We start from the raw sequence: 22815 nt of genomic DNA, 5'->3' as shown, positions 1-22815 counted from the left end.
GCGCAGTCCCCGCACACTATATGCTGAAATTTCATAACAGTGTGAGTCACAGAGTGACTTACACTATTACAACGAAAAGCCAGCTATTAATTAGCTTGGCTTTTTGCTGCTAGAACCTTTCTCGAAGGTAACTAGAACTATCGAGCTTTTAGCAAAATGCTCGAGTTCTAGTTCAATCTAGAATAGCCCCCAAAATCACTCGAACCGCGAACTGGAGAACCACGAACCGCGCTCAACTCTAATCCTGACAGTACATTGTGTGCAGAATTATTCTTGGCCAGGGACTCATAGGGTCATAGCAGGGATAGCCGTCGAGGAGCGGGGGCGCCATTGCGCAATTTTAGGGTGCCAACCTCCGCGGCTAGGCAGAGCACAGGAGGGAGTGGATATTGTAGGGATAATTTCCCTCTCTCTTCTGTGCACATATTCACGTAAATGTGGTAAATATTTTTTAGTATCTATTATAATTAAATGTTAAGTTTTAGATAGGGTTTATGATTACTGGTGTACATCCCTAAACTAGTGGAATTTGTGTACGCTCTACACACAGCGCTATACAGAATAGGGATAGAAGTTTCTTTCAGCCCTTGTAAGGGCTAATAACAGCAGGCTCAGAGCCATAGGTTACAGTCAGGTCCGTTGAAAGAGGTTTTAACAGCTACAGATAAGAGTGTCTGTGTAGCTAAGGTCAGGGAGTTCCTTGCTACATTTCACCATTAGGAGGGATAGAAAGTGAGGCTTCCTTTCCTCTACACTGAACCACAACCCGGCCACTGTACCCTCCTGCCCTTTGCACACTCAAGCTCATTGTTACTAAGCCATTATACTAGCAAACATTGAGGAAACTTAGTGGCATCCTAAAAGTGGCTGTTGGACTTCCATTAGTGTCCCACTAGTGCAAATCTATTTGCAGCACCTCTGCATTGCACACTCAAGCTCATTGTTACTAAGCCATTATACTAGCAAACACTGAGGAAACTTAGTGGCATCCTAAAAGTGGCTGTTGGACTTCATTATTGTCCCACTGGTGCAAAGATATTTGCGGCACCTCTGCATTGCACACTGAAACTCATTTTTACTAAGCCATTATACTAGCAAACACTGAGGAAACTTAGTGGCATCCTAAAAGTGGCTGTTGGACGTCATTATTGTCCCACTGGTGCAAAGCTATTTGCAGCACCACTGCATTGCACACTCAAACTCATTTTTACTAAGCCATTATACTAGCAAACATTGAGGAAACTTAGTGGCATCCTAAAAGTGGCTGTTGGACTTCATTATTGTCCCACTGGTGCAAAGATATTTGCAGCACCTCTGCATTGCACACTCAAGCTCATTGTTACTAAGCCATTATACTAGCAAACTCTGAGGAAACTTAGTGGCATCCTAAAAGTGGCTGTTGTACTTCATTATTGTCCCACTGGTGCAAAGCTATTTGCAGCACCACTGCATTGCACACTCAAACTCATTTTTACAAAGCCATTATGCTAGCAAACACTGAGGAAACTTAGTGGCATCCTAAAAGTGGCTGTTGGACTTCATTATTGTCCCACTGGTGCAAAGATATTTTCAGCATCTCTGCATTGCACACTCAAGCTCATTGTTACTAAGCCATTATACTAGCAAACACTGAGGAAACTTAGTGGCATCCTAAAAGTGGCTGTTGGACTTCATTATTGTCCCACTGGTGCAAAGCTATTTGCGGCACCACTGCATTGTACACTCAAACTCATTTTTACTAAGCCATTATACTAGCAAACACTGAGGAAACTTAGTGGCATCCTAAAAGTGGCTGTTGGACTTCATTATTGTCCCACTGGTGCAAAGATATTTGCAGCACCTCTGCATTGCACACTCAAGCTCATTGTTACTAAGCCATTCTAATAGCAAACTGTGCTGCCAGTTTAAGGGCCGTAGTTGCATTGTCAGGGATAGTTATTGTTGTTTATTCTGCTGTCAATAAAGCTAGACCACCGCTGCAATCTACATCACCTCTCAATTTTTACTACCACATTTTAAGTGCACAATCTTGTCGCAATCAAAATGAGTGGCAAAATGACAGATGCTGGTGGAAAGGGGAAGAGGCGTGTTGGAAAAGGAAAAAAAGGGTTTGTCCGTGGGGAAGGTGGCAAAGCTCCATTAACATCTGCTGAAGATAGACCATCTTCCAGCAAAAGTAAGATGTCTACTACTTACCGTGGACAATCCGATGTGCTCCCTTTATTACGGACACAAACAACTGGAACAAAGGTAGAAGATGGCGAAAAAAAGAAAATGCTTGAATGGATCTCAAGTGGTCCAACAAGTGCCCTCTCCGCCACCTCAACTACTGCATCCAAAAAAGGCCAGTCCTCTGAGTTGTCATCCCAATCACACTTGCTTTCTCCCAGCTCTCAAGTCTCCACCCGCCCTGCACAGTATGGTGGAACAGAGATGACTGAGTCTGCAGAGCTGTTCAGTCACACTATAGCCTGGGAATCAGAGGTCTGCTCCCAAGCTACAGTGAGTACAGACCAGGAAATGGTCTGCAGTGATGCCCAGAACCTTTGTGACTCAGATTCAGGCCGTGAGGACCAAGTTTCTGAGCATAATGTTGACACTTATTCACAAACTGTAACACCTGTTGTTATAGACAATGAGGAACATACTGATGACGATGAGACGCAGATACCAGATTGGGATGACAACTTAAATATTCGGTCAGGGCAAGAAGAGGCTCAGTCTGAGGGTGAGGGGAGTGCAAACACAACAATTGATGAGGAAGTTCTAGATCCCACCTACTGTCAACCCACAGTCAGGCACTCGAGGAGGTCAACAGAGGCGGTGGAGGAGGATGCAACTGACGACGAAGTTACCCAGTGCCCCAGTACCAGATGCCCACTCGCCACTACTTCTCCAAGAAAGGTGTGCTTGCGCTACACCAGCATGTCGCACACAACATCACCGCTTCCTTGAGAAACTCTGTGTGTGAACGGGTGCATTTCACCACCGATACTTGGACCAGTAAGCATGGACAGGGACGTTACATGTTGCTGACTGGGCACTGGGTAACTATGGTGATAGATGGTGAAGGGTCTGCTGCACAAGTCTTGCTGTCCCCACGACTTGTGTGTCAATCCTCTGTCTGTCCAAGTTCCACCACTGCTTCTGCCTCCTCCACCTTGTCTGGGTCCTCCACCTCCGCCCCAAGCCTGCCTGGTCAGGCCACCAGCGTTCTAACTGCGCAGAAGGAATCACGCACCCCTCATTACTATGTTGGCAGCAGAGCGCAACGGCATCAGGTGGTCTTTATCTTGAAATGTATTGGAAATAAGAGTCACACAGCGGCTGAGTTGTGGGCAGCTCTGGAGACTGAGTTTGGTAAATGGTTGTCTCCACTCAACCTGCAGCCTGGTAAGGCCGTGTGCGACAATGCTGCAAACCTGGGTGTGGCCCTTCGCCTGGGCAAGGTGACACACATGCCTTGTATGGCTCACGTGTTGAACCTTGTTGTCCAGCAATTTTTAACACACTATCCCGGCCTAGATGGCCTTCTGAACAGGGCACGAAAACTGTCTGCTCACATCCGCCGTTCAACCACCGCAGCTGAGCGACTTGCATCGCTCCAGAAGTCTTTCGGCCTGCCGGTTCATCGCCTGAAATGCGATGTGCCGACACGCTGGAATTCGACTCTCCACATGTTACAGCGACTGTGGCAGCACCGTCGAGCCCTGGTGCAATACGTCATGATGTATAGCCTGGGCCAACGAGATGCAGAGGTGGGGCAGATCACCCTGATGGAGTGGTCTCAGATCAAGGACCTATGCACCCTTCTGCACAGTTTCGACATGGCGACGAATATGTTTAGCGCTGACAATGCCATTATCAGCATGACAATTCCAGTCATTTACATGCTGGAGCACACGCTAAACACTATTCGGAGTCAGGGGGTGGGACAACAGGAAGGGGAGGAACTACAGGAGGATTCATATGCGCAAAAGACAACAACATCACCAAGGTCCAGACGTTCATCATCACCAAGGCGGCAGACATGGGACCATGGGGGACAGGGATCAACAAGGGCGCATGGTAGCAGGCGAAACGTTGAGGAAGGTGCAGGAGAACATGAAGAAATGGAGGACGAACTGTCCATGGACATGGAAGACTCAGCGGATGAGGGAGACCTTGGTCAAATTTCAGTTGAAAAAAGTTGGGGGGAAATGTCAGAGGAAGAAAGAACGGTTAGCACCTCTATGCCACAAACACAGCGTGGACTTGGTCCGCATGGCTGCGCAAGACACATGAGCGCCTTCTTGCTGCACTACCTCCAACATGACCCTCGTATTGTCAAAATTAGAAGTGATGATGAGTACTGGCTTGCCACACTATTAGATCCCCAATACAAGTCCAAATTTTGTGACATAATTCCAGCCATAGAAAGGGACACACGTATGCAGGAGTATCAGCAAAAGCTGTTACTCGATCTTAACTCGGCTTTTCCACCAAACAACCGTGGTGCAGGAAGTGAATCTCCCAGTTGTAACTTGACAAACATGGGACGGTCTCGTCATCTTCAACAGTCTAACCGTACCAGCAGCACCGTATCTGGTGCTGGTAACAGCAATTTTATTGAATCTTTTCATAATCTTTTTAGACCATCCTTTGCAAGGCCACCAGAGACAACAAGTCTGACACATAGTCAACGGCTGGAGAGGATGATACAGGAGTATCTCCAAATGAACATCGATGCCATGACTTTGCAAATGGAGCCTTGCTCATTTTGGGCTTCAAATCTTGAAAAATGGCCAGAGCTCTCCACTTATGCCTTGGCGATTTTGTCGTGTCCAGCTGCCAGCGTTGTCTCTGAACGTGTCTTCAGTGCTGCTGGGTGTGTGCTGACAGATAAGCGCACGCGTCTGTCCAGTGACAATGTGAACAGACTAACGTTCATCAAAATGAACAAGTCATTGATCCACAAGGAATTTACTACCCCTGTGTCATCCTGGGGAGAGTAAATGCTTGTGGATTTGGAATGTGCTTGATGCAAATCAAAACATCCTGTTTGCAACTAGGGCCTAAGTGCTGCCACTGATGGGGTGGGTGTCTGTGTGGCCCAATTTTTGGAAAAAAGGGAGACTCCGCTTGGAGTAACCCTTGCTTGCTGTGTTTTTTAAAAGGAGCCAAGATGAACAATTCATGGTTCAGCAAAGACTTTGCTACCTACCCCGGTGTCATCCTGGGGACGGTTAAGGATGGCGTATTTTAGAATGTGCTTGATGCAAATCTACCTGTGAAGTGTACAACTGGGGCACAAGTGCTGCCACTGAAGGGGTGGGTGTCTGTGTGGCCCAATTTTTGGAAAAAATGGAGACGCCGCTTGGAGTAACCCTTGCTTACAGTGTTTTTAAAAATGATCCAAGATGAACAGAGCTAGGATCAGGAAAGACTTTGCTTGGAGTAACCCTTGCTGTGTTTTTTAAAAGGAGCCAAGATGAACAGATCTGGGATAAGCAAAGACTTTGCTACCTACCCCGGTGTCATCCTGGGGACGGTTAAGGATGGTGTATTTTAGAATGTGCTTGATGCAAATCTACCTGTGAAGTGTACAACTGGGGCACAAGTGCTGCCACTGAAGGGGTGGATGTCTGTGTGGCCCAATTTTTGGAAAAAAGGGAGACTCCGCTTGGAGTCACCTTGCGGTGTTTTACATGATTTTAGAAGGGCATGCCATGCCTATATCTGTGTATCATCCTCTTTTCCTTGTAACGCTGTTTTGTTTAAGCATGAGAATTTGTTCTTGTCACTTTCCCATGTGTTTGTGCTGTGAGTTGTTTGTCACCTTTTGGACACCTTTTAGTGTGTTTTCTAGGTGTTTTTATGTGTTTGTGATTGCTTCCCATTGTTTCCTATGTGGTTCGAGCGGTTCGCTCATCTCTAGTCAGGATTACCTGGTGTCAGTGGCAGGATCAGGCAGTTATATGCGATATGCCACATTTTAAATAGATAGAAGGAAGGAGAAAAAGCATGGACCAGAAAAGCACTCAACTCACAAGGTATATATAAAAATACAAATTTTATTGATTTTTAACCACTAAAAAAACGTTAAAACCAAAAGACAACACCATCATATCAAATATAGAACATGGTTTCATGACACAATCATATCTAATAATCCTCAAGATTACACACAAGTGCAATATTCAATCAAAAATAGTGAGAAAGTAAACTATATAGTTCCTATCAAATAACCATTTCATATGTGCCATGTCGGTCTCCTATGCTATGTCCTGGATCAAAATAATAGCAGCAAGTAGTTTCCAATGGTTAAAGTGGAAGATATAACATACAATTTAATCGGAGTTAGGACTGGTTTCAAACATCAGTACAAAACAGTCCTTACAAGGCTCTATAGGAGTCCCACTAGAGACAATACCTGGGAGAAGAGAGACCATAAGGAAACCATCATAGATAAAAAGCTGTACTGGACACACAGAGACCCATATATAATGGTGAACAGCAGCACCTAACCCTATGCGTGTCGCTCTAAGGCCTGCAACACACATCCGTCAAACACGTGCGAGTTTGGTCCGTTTCAGTATATACCGGAGACACGGACAAACGTGCACCAATGTTATTTAATGTTTGAGGACACATGTGCGTTTTTGATTAAGGTCCGTGGGTCCGTGTGCGTGCTACGTTTGTGTCTCCGTTTTGCACGGAAGCATGTCCATTTTCCTCACGGAACACGCACCATGGACCCAATGAAAGTCAATGGGTCTATGCGCAAGCCTAAGTGACACGGACGCATCTCTGTATGCTCCGTGTACGTTTTCTGCTTTTTTCATGTGATGTCGGTCTTTTTTTTTTTTTATGTGTCGTTCTCTACCTCAGTCCGTGGGTCGGTTGGTCTCTATGTCTGTCGGTCGGTCTCTCTGTCTTATCTGTCCCTCTCGCCGTCTGTCGGTCAGTCCCCCCCCCTCATACTTACCGTTCCCCGATCTCCGGCGCGGCGCTGCACTGCTGTTATAAAAGCTCCGGCTGCTTTTACTATTTTGAAAAAGCCGGCCGCTCATTAAACAATCTCGTATTCCCTGCTTTCCCTGCCCACCGGCAAATATGATTGGTTGCAGTGAGACACGCCCACACGCTGAGTGACAGCTGTCTAACTGCAACCAATCACAGCCGCCGGTGGGCGTGTCACTATGGAGCAGAGAAATAAATAAATAATTAAAAAAAACGACGTGCGGTCCCCCTCAATTTTAATACCAGCCAGATAAAGCCAATACGGCTGCAGGCTGGTATTCTCAGGATGGGGAGCCCCACGTTATGGGGAGCTAACCAGCCTAATAATATCAGCCAGCAGCCACCCAGAATTGCCGCATACATTATATGCGACAGTTCTGGGACTGTACCCGGCTCTTCCCGATTTGCCCTGGTGTGTTGACAATCGGGGTAATAAGGAGTTAATGGCAGCCCATAGCTGCCACTAAATCCTAGATTAATCATGTCAAGCATCTCCCCGAGATACCTTCCATGAGTAATCAGTAAATTACAGTAAATAAATATACACACCTGAAAAAATCCTTTATTTGCAATAAAAACCACTACAAATACCCTCATTCACCACTTTATTCAGCCCGAAAAAGCCCTCCATGTCCGGCATAATCCACGGAGTTCCAACGTCGCTTCCAGCTCTGCTACATGGAGGTGACAGGAGCTGCAGAAGACACCGCCGCTCCTGACAGCTCCATGCAGCAACTGAAGACAGCCGCGCGATCAACGATGATGTCACTGAGGTTACTCGCGGCCACCGCTGGATCATACAACTGTGACAGCAAGTCGCCCGAGTGACAGCGATGAAGTCACAGGTGAGTTGCTGTCACAGTTGTATGATCCAGCAGTGGCCGCGAGTTACCTGACTGACGTTATCGCTGATCGGGCGGCTGTCTTCAGTTGCTGCATGGAGCTGTCTGAAGCTCCTGTCACCTTCATGTAGCAGAGCTGGATGCGACGCTGGAACTCCGTGAATTACGCTGGACATGGAGGGCTTTTTCGGGCTGAATAAAGTGGTGAACGAGGGTATTTGTTAGTGATTTTTTTTGCAAATAAAGGATTTTTTCAGGTGTGTGTATTTATTTACAGTAATTTACTGATTACTCATGGAAGGTATCTCGGGGAGACACCTGAAATGATTAATCTAGGATTTAGTGGCAGCTATGGGCTGCCATTAACTCCTTATTACCCCGATTGCCAACACACCAGGGCAAATCGGGAAGAGCCGGGTACAGTCCCAGAACTGTTGCATATAATGTATGCGGCAATTCTGGGCGGCTGCTGGCTGATATTATTAGGCTGGTTAGCTCCCCATAACGTGGGGCTCCCCATCCTGAGAATACCAGCCTGCAGCCGTATGGCTTTATCTGGCTGGTATTAAAATTGAGGGGGACCGCACGTCGTTTTTTTTAATTATTTATTTATTTATTTCTCTGCTCCATAGTGACACGCCAACCGGCGGCTGTGATTGGTTGCAGTTAGACAGCTGTCACTCAGCGTGTGGCCGTGTCTCACTGCAACCAATCATATTTGCCGGTGGGCGGGGAAAGAAGGGAATACGATATTGTTTAATGAGCGGCCGGCTTTTTCAAAATAATAAAAGCCGCCAGAGCAGTGTGAATGCCGTGCAGCGCCGCGCCGGTGATCGGTGAGTATGAGAGATGGCTGCTCACTTCCGTCACTCGGGGAATTAGCGGTCACCGGTGAATACTTAATGGGTGACCGCTAATCATTACGCAGCACACAGACAGAGCCGCAGCATGACAATGAATTCGGGTGAAGTTCACCCGAGTTCATTCTCATCGCGCAACTCTGTCTGCTGTCAGCCGGCATGTAGTAACGACATTTTGCATCACACACGCAACATTTCTCACGGAAAACACAAACACATGTCAGTTACGTTTCACACGCACACACGGACATTTCACATGCACATACGGCTAGCATACGGGATACACACGCAGGCCACACATACCATAAAAACGGACCTAAAAAACGGAAAACGGACCCGAAAAACGACCCGTATTACACGCACGTGGTTTTCAAGGACGTGTGTTTCAGGCCTAAAAGAGCTTCATCAGGGAAAAAAGAAGCTGTTCTGGTCCATGCTTTTTCTCCTTCCTTCTATATAATCCTTTTGGACTAGCACCCTCATAATAATTCTACCTTGCTGATATTACATAGCTGTGCTTTCCGTTTTTTTGTTTAAAAACATTTTAAATAGATGTCTAACAATTTGTTCAAGTCAACAAAATCTGGACAACCCCTTTAAGGACAACTTGGCTACATTTGTACCACCATACAACTAATCCGTTCAGCTAAAAAAAATAGGATATAATAGATAAACCATTATGCATTTTTATAAAAAGGTATGTTTTTTTAACTATTATTTAACTTTATATTATTCTTCCCCTACCAAAGCCGATGCATTTAAATACATACCAGGCCACGTTCATCCGCATTATTCAATAGCCTTTGGAGTAATCCTTTAAACAGTTCAACACTTTCTTTTTCCTTTAAAGATTGAAAAAAGAAGAGACAATATTACTTTTGTGTATACACAAACTATTTTTTTAACCACTTGACGACCTTTGATGTTAATTTACGTCAGATGTCGTGTCCCCACCTTCGATGTGGGCTTACACACTGAGCCCACATTTTTCCCTGCACAACAGTTGATCTGATCAGCTGTCATGTGCTTTTAACAGCCGCTGGTGGATCGGAGATCGGAGATCCACCTGCGGCTGTTAACCATTTCAATCCCACTGTCAATCTCTGACAGTGGGAATTAATACGCGCCAGCATGGAGCGCGTCCTTACAGGCTGTCATCGGTGCCGTGACAAGATTGTGGGGTGCCGATGGTTTGTCATGACAGCTGGTGGTCCTCTTTGTCTGTCTGTTTGGAAAAACAAAGACTTAGGGGGATCTAATCACAATGTATAAACATATGAGGGGACAGTACAGGGACCTTTCCAAAGATCTCTTTACATCTAGGCCTGCGACTGGAACACGGGAGCATCCGCTACGTCTTGAGGCAAAAAGGTTTAATCATAATCACAGAGGAGGATTCACTACTAACATTTAAGCAGAGCCTGGACGTCTTTCTTGATAAATATAATATTACTAGTTATGTATATTAGATTTTATGACAGGGTGTTGATCCAGGGAACTAGTCTGATTGCCGTATGTGGAGTCAGGAAGGAATTATTTTCCCCATTGGAGCTTATTTGACACATTGGGGTTTTTTTGCCTTCCTCTGGATCAACATGTTAGGCTACGGGTTGAACTAGATGGACTTAGGCGGGCTTTGCACACTACGACATCGCAGGTGCGATGTCGGTGGGGTCAAATTGAAAGTGATGCACTTCCGGCATCGCATGCGACATCGTAGTGTGTAAAGGCTCGATGATACGATTAACGAGCACAAAATCGTCGTAATCGTATCATCGGTGCAGCGTCGGCGTAATCCATAATTACGCTGACGCGACAGTCCAATGTTGTTCCTCGCTCCTGCGGCAGCACACATCGCTGTGTGTGAAGCCGCAGGAGCGAGGAACATCTCCTACCGGCGTCACCGCGGCTTCTGAAGGATATGCGGAAGGAAGGAGGTGGGCAGGATGTTTACATCCTGCTCATCTCCGCCCCTCCGCCACTATTGGCTGCCTGCCGTGTAATGTCGCTATGACGCCGCACGACCCGCCCCCTTAACTCGCAGTTGTCAGCCCTTGCAGCATGGGAGCGGTTCTGACACTTCTCAGGTAGGTGGTGTTCCTATATGGTCCTGCACATCACACGAGACCACATGGTACACATGTATATTATATACTGTAGTGTAGGGACCTCCTTATAGAGATTTGCCGTGACGGGGCAGGGGGGCTCAAATCATTGATCAATTATTTGCTAAAAATCTCATTGAATTGATACAGTAGGAATGAATTTGTGAATGTTACACTTTTTATCTCGTCATAATTGCATCCCACTCATAAGCAGTGCTGGCTCCCCCCCATTTTCTCGTTTACTGGTCAAGTGGTTGACCACCACTATGCCGTGCACGCCCAGTGTGGTTTGCAAATTCCTTCTGTTGCCATCAAAATTCATGTTGGTGCCTGTTCACATACAGCCACCACCGCCTCCTGTTCCATAGGCATTAATACTTAAGCACCACCTGCCTGGGGCTGTTCCGCCCTTCATCCATGTCTGCTGGTCTGACACTGTGGGGGCTAGTTCAGACATTGTGCTGGTGGCAGGCACCTGGACTGCCTCTCTACTCGCAGTTGTCAGCCCTTGCAGCATGGGAGCGGTTCTGACACTTCTCAGGTAGGTGGTGTTCCTATATGGTCCTGCACATCACACGAGACCACATGGTACACATGTATATTATATACTGTAGTGTAGGGACCTCCCTTATAGAGATTTGCCGTGACGGGGCAGGGGGGCTCAAATCATTGATCAATTATTTGCTAAAAATCTCATTGAATTGATACAGTAGGAATGAATTTGTGAATGTTACACTTTTTATCTCGTCATAATTGCATCCCACTCATAAGCAGTGCTGGCTCCCCCCCATTTTCTCTTAGGAAGGAGGTGGGTCGCCGGCCAGAGCGACGGTCGCAGGGCAGGTGAGTGCATGTGAAGCTGGCGTAGCGATAGTTTTCGCTACGCCAGCTATCACACGATATCTTACCTGCGACGGGGGCGGACCTACCGCGTGCGACATCGCAGCATCGGCTTGCGATGTCGCAACGTGCAAAGCCCGCCTTAGAGTCTCCCTTCAACCTTAAAAACTATGAAACTATGTCATTATGATCCTCCTGTGAATGCCAACTGTGAGCCGGAGTTCATAGGAGATCGTGATTTGTGCCATATATAGCAGTGCTGATGCACTACTCTGTATAGCACAAGCAATCGGATGTCCTATGGTGACTATAAAATCTAATAAAAAAAGAAAAAGCATTTAAAAATATTCAACACCCCCCAACACAAACATTCAAACAAACCCCTTTTGCCCCATTAAAAATAAAACAGTTAAAAAAATAAATAAAGAAATACACATATTTGGTATCGTGGCTTTCAGAAATGTCCAATCTATCAGAATATCAAATAAATGAATCCTATCGGTAAACAGCGTAATGAATAACAAATTCAAAATGCCAGATTTATGTTTTTTTGGTGACCACAACATTGCAATAAAGTACAAAATATTACATCTACCCCAAAATAATATCAGTAAAAACATCAGCTGAGGACACAAAAAAGCCTGACACAGCCCAAGAGCAAAAAAAAATGAAAACATTACAGGTACATGGACTACAATGTCAGAATTTTTATCCCCACTTGAAAAATAAACTATACATGTTTGGTATCTATGTACTTGTACTGACCTGGGGAATCATACTGCTAGGTCAATTTTACCATATAGTGGACATTGTAAATAAACACCTCAAAAACAACAGTGAAATTGCGCTTTTTTGCAATGTCACCGGACTTGGAATTTTTTTCCTGTTTTCCAGTGCATTATATGGTAAAATGAAAGATTTAATTCTAAAGTAGAACTCGTCCCACAAAAACAAGCCCTCAAATGCCTATATTTGGTGAAAAAATAAAAAAAATGATGGCTCTTGGAAGAAGGGGAAGTAAAAAACAGGAAAATGGTCAAGTCTTGAAGAGGTAAATAAAACAAAAGTACTTGGCACTTGTGAGATGATGGGAAATATATTGCACTATTTATGTAAACAATCATTTTATGACTGCTGTTATGTTTTCATACCAATGTATATGGCAGTGTACTGCTTGGACATTGAGAAGATTGTTGCCTGCAGTACGAACTACTGGCCACAAGAGGTCACTGTCTTCCTCTTTAGCCTAGACTCCTGTTTCGCTTATAAGATAAGAGAGTCAAAAACGGATACTTTGTTGACAGAACTTGTGTTATGATAAATGGACTCTGTTCTGCTCATTTAGACTGCATTTTGACAGCATTATATGGAGCCCGTCCAGGGGGTGGTGCCGGTACCAAGGAGGAACTGCCTCACAGGATGTGTGAGCTGTAAGTGAGAAGACGTGTGGATCTTCATCCAGAACCCTCCATGGGGGCGACATGACCTGGTCCGACGAAATCCACTCCAGAAAAAGAAGAAAACTAATCTAGTTACTCTGGCAACAGAGAAGATTGTCTTGGAGACATTTATAGCAGGAAACAGAGACAAAATCCCTGGGAGCCGGTATCAATGACGCATCTGGTGGGCCCTCCTGCAACTCAGCGGTGGAACCACGCATCAATTGGTGAATCGCTATTTTCCTTAGGATCCTGGGTATTATCTGAATGGAGCAGCGTGTTGGTGATTGGATAACCACTAGGACAATATAACCTACTAATATAATATACATTGTTCCCTATTTTTGCAGAAAGCTGAATTTGCACCAAATATATTCACCGGTCAGTTTATATTTTCCCTGTCCTATAGGGGAGGAAAATCAATGTGTCCGTGCAACAGACGTGAAAACGCTGCCAAAGACACTGGATCTGTACAAATCAGTTGTGTCTGGCTCGGGCATAAATAAAAACTAAACAACCAAGGAAAAAGGCGATCAATTGGTTCAAAAGATATTTTTATTGTTAATTATTGCAAACAGGTGAGAGGGTTAAGGCAGAAAAACGGATTACATCACCACAGTTACAAGGTAGAATAAGGTATATAATAGTGAGTAGCTGGCAAGGCAGTGCATAAAAGATGTATAAGTTAAACCTATATTACTGTGTGAACCATCCGACAATTTCCATGATTAAGAAATGTCTATAAATATAGAATACGGATGTATCACTAACACATCAGCAACATAGGATTAACACCACGAACACACTTATATCAAAAAATTGTGCATTACCTATAAGGCATACAGGTCCAAAATGGGCAATATTAAGCATGTGTCTATGCTTGTGACTCAAATCAGCACAACCACACTTATATTATGAATTATCCATTGCTCCATGGGCAGACAGATTAACCAAAAGAAATACTATGACATGTGCCCATGTCTACCACACAGATCGACACAACACATGACACATGATGGAGCATTCATAGAAAAATCCATATTTTAATATACTAGTGGAAATATAACTATGTTACCACTGAAAAAATATCAGACTGATGCTCCAACAGGTCAGCGTGATCAAAAAAGAGAGACAGGCAAAGGCACATATCACCCTATATAGCCCCAGGAACAGATTTGCATACGCCGGCGCAAAAGACGCGCCCATCGCTGTACCCTGGAGCTGGAGATAGAAGGACCCCTTAAAAACAAAAAAATTATGCGTAAGGGAGAACTCCAACACTCGCAGCACCAAATCAATAAATTTAGATGATAAACTGCTCATACTTAAATAAAATTTCACTGCCTCGATTCCATCAGCATGACGGATACTGGTATACAGGTACTCCACATCACATGATACCAAAAGCGAATCATCACCCACATATAGTCCGTCAATCCGTTTAAGAAATTCCCCAGTATCCTGAATGAAGGATGGAAGACTTCTAACAAGCGGCTGAAGTTGGCTATCGAGCCATCTGTTGATATTCTCCAGGAAATTGCCGTTACCCGAAATAATAGGGCGACCAGGAGGCGAAGACGCATTTTTATGCAATTTGGGAAGTAGATATAATGTTGCAATCCTGGGTTCCGATACAATCAAAGCTGATGCCAACTCAGGGGAAATAACACAGTCGTCTTTGGCCATTTGCATACCTCCCAACCGTCCCGGATACAGCGGGACAGTCCCTCTTCTGAGCCTTTGATCCCGGGTCCCGCCCGTGAGGCTGTTTATCCCGGCTCCACCCACCCACTGTAGCCCCGCCTCGCTGTTTCTCCCTTCTACTATTCATTACAGAGCCGAGCGCGCACCTACTCCTGTGACTGCTGCTGAGGTATGAATCACCCCCTGCAGCAGAGCGACCCCCCCTGCAGCAGAGCGACCCCCCCCTGCAGCAGAGCCCCCCCCCCCCCCTGCACCAGAGCCGACCCCCCCAGTCCCGGAGCCTGCGTTTGTCTGCAGCTGTTCTCTGATTCCCCGTGTGCGGCTTCTCACTGCTGCAGACACGCGGGGATCAGGAAGCTGAGGAGACCGTGCAATCAGCACTTATCTCCTGCAGATAGCAGTGACAATAACCTATGCAGAGTGACATCTGCAGGCTTCTATTAGCTTACCGATCAGTGGTCTCCTGCCTGTGGAGCAGAGCTGCTGGGTCCTAGCTTCCCAACAGCTTCAGCTCTGCTTTATCCTGGCTGCCCTACCAGTTAAAGGGAACATGTCAGCAGAAATTTCACAATAAAAGTAATAGATTCCCCTCTGCAGCTCCTGGGCTGCTTCTGGAAAGGTTCCTGTTGTTATTGTGCCCCCTTTGAGACCTACAAAAATACTTTATGAAGTCTTACCTTTTTGTATGCAAATGTGTTTTTATGGTCACGGGGGCGGGCTGTCTGGCGTCCGTTATTCCCCCTCCTGCCGCTTTACGCAGTCCCCCATTGCTCATTTACATACACAAGGACACCTTCCTCATGTAACTGTCCTCCCGAAGTTTTGCGCATGTGAACGCTTTTTCAGGTGATTGCGCAGGCACGAGATTATGGGCGGCGCTGTGATTGTCATCAGCAGCGTTAACCAAGTACCCGCCCATAATCTCGTGCCCGCACTTTTCCCTCTGACTCCACCGTTATGCGCAAGTGCTGGCCATATGAACCATGTTACCTATTACTGCTTGCACGAGATTATGGGCGGGTACTTGGATGACTTTGCTGATGACAATCACAGCGCCGCCCATAATCTCGCGCCCATGGTAATAGGTAACGTGGTTCATATGGCCAGTGCTTGCGCATAACGGTGGAGGCAGAGTGAGAAGCGCGGGCACGAGATTATGGGCAGGTACTTGGATGACGCTGCTGATGACAATCACAGCGCCGCCCATAATCTCGCGCCCATGGTAATAGGTAACGTGGTTCATATGGCCAGTGCTTGCGCATAACGGTGGAGGCAGAGTGAGAAGCGCGGGCACGAGATTATGGGCGGGTACTTGGATGACTTTGCTGATGACAATCACAGCGCCGCCCATAATCTCGCGCCCATGGTAATAGGTAACGTGGTTCATATGGCCAGTGCTTGCGCATAACGGTGGAGGCAGAGTGAGAAGCGTGGGCACGAGATTATGGGCGGGTACTTGGATGACGCTGCTGATGACAATCACAGCGCCGCCCATAATCTCGCGCCCATGGTAATAGGTAACGTGGTTCATATGGCCAGTGCTTGCGCATAACGGTGGAGGCAGAGTGAGAAGCGCGGGCACGAGATTATGGGCGGGTACTTGGATGACGCTGCTGATGACAATCACAGCGCCGCCCATAATCTCGCGCCCATGGTAATAGGTAACGTGGTTCATATGGCCAGTGCTTGCGCATAACGGTGGAGGCAGAGTGAGAAGCGCGGGCACGAGATTATGGGCGGGTACTTGGATGACGCTGCTGATGACAATCACAGCGCCGCCCATAATCTCGCGCCTGCGCAATCACCTCAAAAGCGTTCACACTTTGCACAGTGCTCACTCCCGCGAGAGTGGCACTGGGCATGCACAAAACTTCAGGAGGACAGTTACATGAGGAAGGCGTCCTCATGTATGGAAATGAGCAATGGGGGACGGCGTACAACGGCAGGAGGGGGAATAACGGACGCCAGGCAGCCCGCCCCCGTGACCATAAAAACAGATTTGCATACAAAAAGGTAAGACTTCATAAAGTATTATTTTAAGTCTCAAAGGGGGCACAATAACAACAGGAACCTTTCCAGAATTCATCCCAGGAGCTGCAGAGGGGAATCTTTTATTTTTTTTGCTAAATTTCTGGTGACAGTTTCCCTTTAAAGGGAACCTATCAGGTGCAATCTGCACTCAGAGCCAGGAGCAGTTCTGGGTGTATATTGCTAATCCCTCCCTAACTGTCCCTGTATACACTAGCATAGATAAAGGCATCTATAGAAAAAGTATTTTTAAAGAGCTTATATCTTATGCTAATTAGCGCGGGGACTAGTCCCAAGGGCGTTACTTCACTTGGCTAGTCGGCTCACATAGCGTGTTAGTACTCACACAGGGGCGTAATAACATGCTAACATGCTATGCGAGCCGACTAGCCAAGTGAAGTAACGCCCTTGTGACTAGTCCCCGCGCTCATTAGCATAAGATATAAGATCTTTAAAAATATTTGTTCTTGATCTCTTTATCTATGCTAGTGTATACAGGGACGGTTAGGCAGGGATTAGCAATATGTACCCAGAACTGCTCCTGGCTCTGAGTGCAGATTGCACCTGACAGGTTCACTTTAAAGGGAACCTGTCACCAGATTTGGGGCCTATAAGCTGCGGCCACCACCAGCGGGATCTTATGTACACATTCTAACATGCTGCATACCTCCCAACCGTCCCGGATACAGCGGGACTTTCACGCTTTACGTTGTTTGTCCCGTTGCCACGGGCGGGACGGCCGGCTCCCGGGCTCCGCCCACCCACTCTCTCTCCGCCTCCCTGCTTTTCCCTCCTACCATCCTAGTAGACGTGGCATAGAGAGGAGCGCTGCCTGTGCTGCTGCTGGTACAGTAAACTAATCTCCCCAGCGCTGATTTCCCTCCCTCCCCCCTCACCCCCGGCCGGAGCCTGTCTGTGCGGTCGGCCGGCCGCCTGTCTGTGCGGTCGGCCCGCCACCTGTCTGTGCGGGCGCCCCCCTGCCGCCTGTCTGTGCGGGCGCCCCCCGCCGCCTGTCTGTGCGGGCGGCCCGCCGCCTCATTCTGCGGGCGGCCGGCCGCCTCTCTCTGCGGGCGGCTGGCCGCCTCTCTGTGCGGGCGGCCCGCCGCCTGTCTGTGAAGGCGGCCGGCCGCCTGTCTGTGAAGGCGACCAGCCGCCTCACTGTGGCTGCCTGCGTGTCCGTGCTGGAGGCCCGCCGGCTGCCTGCGTGTCCGTGCTGGAGGCCCGCCGGCTGCCTGCGTGTCCGTGCTGGAGGCCCGCCGGCTGCCTGCGTGTCCGTGCTGGAGGCCCGCCGGCTGCCTGCGTGTCCGTGCTGGAGGCCCGCCGGCTGCCTGCGTGTTTGTGCTGAATGGGTGTGGATGGGGAGTGGATATGGGCGTGACTGTGAAATGGGTGTGGTTAGGGGGCGTGGCCTAAAAATTTGCCGCGCCGCAAACTTTGTCCCTCTTTTCCTTCTTTAAAAGTTGGGAGGTATGCATTTGTATAATAGTTTTGAGTTCTTCTGTATATTTAGCAAGCGGATTAAACGTCACTTTGCTGCACTTTGATTGTTTGTATTTCTTATGGGCATGTAGAGATATTTGCTGGTCCGTTGCTTGACCGCATTGATCTGCTGGAGCACTGATTAGACACCTGCTGTAATTTTACAGTGGATGAATTACTTTAGAGTGTATCTCTATTAGTATATATATATATATGGAGGTGTCTCATGTGTGTTCCACCATATATCATGAGGTCTGTGTAGCGGACACGCACATGTGGCTTAAATTTCTTCATGGTTGATCCTCCTACCCATGGAGTAACTAATGATCCTTGACACACATGTGTTTATGCTGCATTTGGAGCATTTGAATCCTTTTCATGGGCATGTAGTGATATAGGGTGATATGTGCCTTTGCCTGTCTCTCTTTTTTGATCACGCTGACCTGTTGGAGCATCAGTCTGATATTTTTTCAGTGGTAACATAGTTTTATTTCCACTAGTATATTAAAATATGGATTTTTCTATGAATGCTCCATCATGTGTCATGTGTTGTGTCGATCTGTGTGGTAGACATGGGCACATGTCATAGTATTTCTTTTGGTTAATCTGTCTGCCCATGGAGCAATGGATAATTCATAATATAAGTGTGGTTGTGCTGATTTGAGTCACAAGCATAGACACATGCTTAATATTGCCCATTTTGGACCTGTATGCCTTTATAGGTAATGCACAATTTTTTGATATAAGTGTGTTCGTGGTGTTAATCCTATGTTGCTGATGTGTTAGTGATACATCCGTATTCTATATTTATAGACATTTCTTAATCATGGAAATTGTCGGATGGTTCACACAGTAATATAGGTTTAACTTATACATCTTTTATGCACTGCCTTGCCAGCTACTCACTATTATATACATTATTCTACCTTGTAACTGTGGTGATGTAATCCGTTTTTCTGCCTTAACCCTCTCACCTGTTTGCAATAATTAACAATAAAAATATCTTTTGAACCAATTGATCGCCTTTTTCCTTGGTTGTTTTGTCTCTTCTCAGCGATTTGGTCCATGTATTGTAGTCCTCCTATGCATTTATGGTATATATATATATATATATATATATATATATATATATATGTATAGATATATCTTTATGAATATGCTGATGTTTATGCCGTCATTTATATTGTCTCTTTTCACTGTGTTTTGCACAGATTGTGGTATACTTAAAATGGACTACAAAGCCATGGAATCTTCATGGCTTAATCAAGCCGATCAGGTGTTTGGGGAGGCTCAAGCGGATATTGAAACCAGTAGTGGACCGGATTTGGATCTCATGTTTTCTGAAATTGTCACATTGATTTCGAAACGTACACGTCTCTGGTGGAGTAGGTTACTCCTTATGAAATACATCGACAAAAAACTCATTCCACGTGGTCTTAGGGTCAGGGTGACACCAACATTTGTGGTTGAAGACCAGGAATTTATTACTAAATGGGAAGATGTTTGCAATGCATGTTCCGCTAATCTAATGCAGCTCCTGATAGACTTGAATACTGCAAGCATTACGAAAATGGATTCCACCATTGATCAGAAGCAGACTTCCTTGCGGTCTATTTGTCCCCCTGATAAGGCTGACAAATATGACTCTGAGGCTTGTAAAAAGGTTGACTCCCTTGTTAAACAAATTCGAGATGTTCATCTACGGAAGTTTAAACGTGATCAGAAAGATCTTTCCGAGAATAAAATTTATTTTTGGTGTAAACCATTCAATACGCAGGAGGGAACGAGACGCCCATCAGTGCAGTCAAGTGTATCCTCCCTTAGTGAGGTATCTGAAACCTCTGACTCCAGTACCAGATCTGGAACAACTTATGGAGGTGGTGGGTTTTCCCGCTATCAACCCCAATGGTATAAGAAGTCTAGAGGATTCAATACTACAACCGATAACAAGGTAATTAATTTGAGTACGCATACACTTAGTGAGGCTGACCTGTCTTTACTGACTAAGGGTATGTGCGCACGTTGCTTTTTACCTGCTTTTTTGCTGCTTTTTCTTCTGCGCTGTTTATTGCCAAAATGGATGTGTTCTTCTATTCAAGCAAAGTCTATGGGAATTTGGGTTTCTTGTTCACACTATGTTGTTCAAAATGCTGCCTTTTTGTGGCAGAACTTTGGTCAAAAACACAGCTTTGCAGTGCAAAACCCAAATGGCAAAAACAATTGACATGTTGCTTCTTTGAAAAGCTGAGTTTTTGACCAAAGTTCTGCCTCAAAAAGGCAGCATTTTGAACAACATAGTGTGAACAAGAAACCCAAATTCCCATAGACTTTGCTTGAATAGAAGAACACATTCATTTTGGCATTAAACAGCGAAGAAGAAAAAGCAGCAAAAAAGCAGGTAAAAAGCAGGTAAAAAGCAACGTGCGCACATACCCTAAGGGTTTATCGTTTTCCCCAGTTGCAGGGTTCCACGTATTTACGGCAATCAAAGATTTACATATCTTTGCTAGGTCCCTGTTATTTAAAAGATACTTTTATGATGATACATCTCGGATTTTGTTTCCTGCAGAAAAAGAACAAACGGCATTAGCCATATTATCCGAACTTGAATCGGAGCATAAAGCCGGGGAGGGAGGTAAGGTACCATCTTGCATTAAACCCCCTTCTAAAAAATCCCTACCATTATCGTCTTGTGCAAACATTGATCTTTTTGTGCAGGTAGTGTCAAAGGCATTTGAGAGTCTGCCTGGTCATGTTAGAGGGGATAATTTGTCCAAAATTGAACGTATACGTCTAAAAGAGCTGCAGCAGATGCCTGACATCACAATCAAGCCTGCCGACAAGGGGGGGTAACATAGTCGTCTGGCCTGTATCCGCATATGAGAAAGAGGCGTTTCGCCAGTTGCGGGATACAGTTTGTTATCGCAAATTGACGTTTAATCCGCTTGCTAAATATACAGAAGAACTCAAAACTATTATACAAATGGCCAAAGACGACTGTGTTATTTCCCCTGAGTTGGCATCAGCTTTGATTGTATCGGAACCCAGGATTGCAACATTATATCTACTTCCCAAATTGCATAAAAATGCGTCTTCGCCTCCTGGTCGCCCTATTATTTCGGGTAACGGCAATTTCCTGGAGAATATCAACAGATGGCTCGATAGCCAACTTCAGCCGCTTGTTAGAAGTCTTCCATCCTTCATTCAGGATACTGGGGAATTTCTTAAACGGATTGACGGACTATATGTGGGTGATGATTCGCTTTTGGTATCATGTGATGTGGAGTCCCTGTATACCAGTATCCGTCATGCTGATGGAATCGAGGCAGTGAAATTTTATTTAAGTATGAGCAGTTTATCATCTAAATTTATTGATTTGGTGTTGCGAGTGTTGGAGTTCTCCCTTACGCATAATTTTTTTGTTTTTAAGGGGTCCTTCTATCTCCAGCTCCAGGGTACAGCAATGGGCGCGTCTTTTGCGCTGGCGTATGCAAATCTGTTCCTGGGGCTGTGGGAGAGGGACCTCCCCCTGTCAGATTTGGAATCGTCGATGGGCCGAGTCCTCTTATGGACTCGGTACATCGATGACATTTTCCTCATCTGGCAGGGGACTCTTGATTTTCTTTTATTGTTTATTAGGGATTTGAACTCCAACACTCGCAACATCCATCTTACATATCAATGCTCTACCGATTCCATCACATTTCTGGATGTACTGGTATACAGGGACTCTGATGATTGTTTACAGTCGAATTTACATCGCAAATCTACGGCTACCAATACTTTACTTCATGCGTCATCCTTTCATCCACCACATATGATATGTTCCGTGCCCACTGGTCAATTCCTACGTATCCGAAGACTATGCTCGAGTGATGGAGACTTCGAAATACAGGCGGCTGAGTTGACTAAGCGATTCCTCGAAAGAGGTTATAGTAGGCGCATGATTAAGCGTGCCTACCATAGAGCAAAATACTCTACCAGGAATCAATTGCTGTATTCTAGTAAACCAAGAAGCAGTGATACATTGGTTAGATTTATTACGAACTATTGTAGTCAACACACTGCCATTCGGGAGGTTCTGACCAAATCCTGGCCTATTCTACAGGCAGACCCAACGTTGACTAAAATCCTGCCCAAAAGACCACAGATTACTCTACGGAGAGCTAGGAATCTTAGGGACTACCTGGTTCGTAGTCTTCATGACAACACCATAGCTCCAATCTTTTCTAATATACCTGCTGCTAGGGGCGGCTGCTTTCCATGTGGAAAGTGTGTCGCATGCCCTAGTATATCGCGGACTGATGACTTCTGTGATTCTTCTTTTACTAAGAATTTCAAGATCACTAAGAGGATCACTTGCGAGTCGAAGTCCGTGATATACTATGGAATTTGCCCTTGCCCCAAGATTTACATCGGGCTCACGAGTCACGACCCATCAACTTAAGGTTCGGGTTCGTGAACACATTTTGTTGACAGAAGCCGCACGGGACCACGTTGACGTGTCAACTTTGAA

The 22815-nt window shown here is 45.8% G+C and overlaps 1 protein-coding gene across 1 annotated transcript in view; it reads right to left on the bottom strand.

Moving 5' to 3' along the window:
* LOC142249311 (uncharacterized) overlaps positions 1-22815 on the bottom strand; it is a 156754-nt gene that overhangs the window by 49994 nt on the left and 83945 nt on the right. The window contains exon 7 of the mRNA XM_075320945.1: positions 9475-9546. Within this exon, the coding sequence (XP_075177060.1) occupies positions 9475-9546 (72 nt within the window). The remainder of the gene's footprint in view (positions 1-9474; positions 9547-22815) is intronic.

This window comes from Anomaloglossus baeobatrachus, chromosome 8 (genome assembly GCF_048569485.1).
Source record: "Anomaloglossus baeobatrachus isolate aAnoBae1 chromosome 8, aAnoBae1.hap1, whole genome shotgun sequence".
Taxonomy (NCBI): Eukaryota; Metazoa; Chordata; class Amphibia; order Anura; family Aromobatidae; genus Anomaloglossus; species Anomaloglossus baeobatrachus.
The sequence above is the reverse complement of the archived record's forward strand: the minus strand, read 5'-3'. Positions and strand labels throughout refer to the sequence as shown.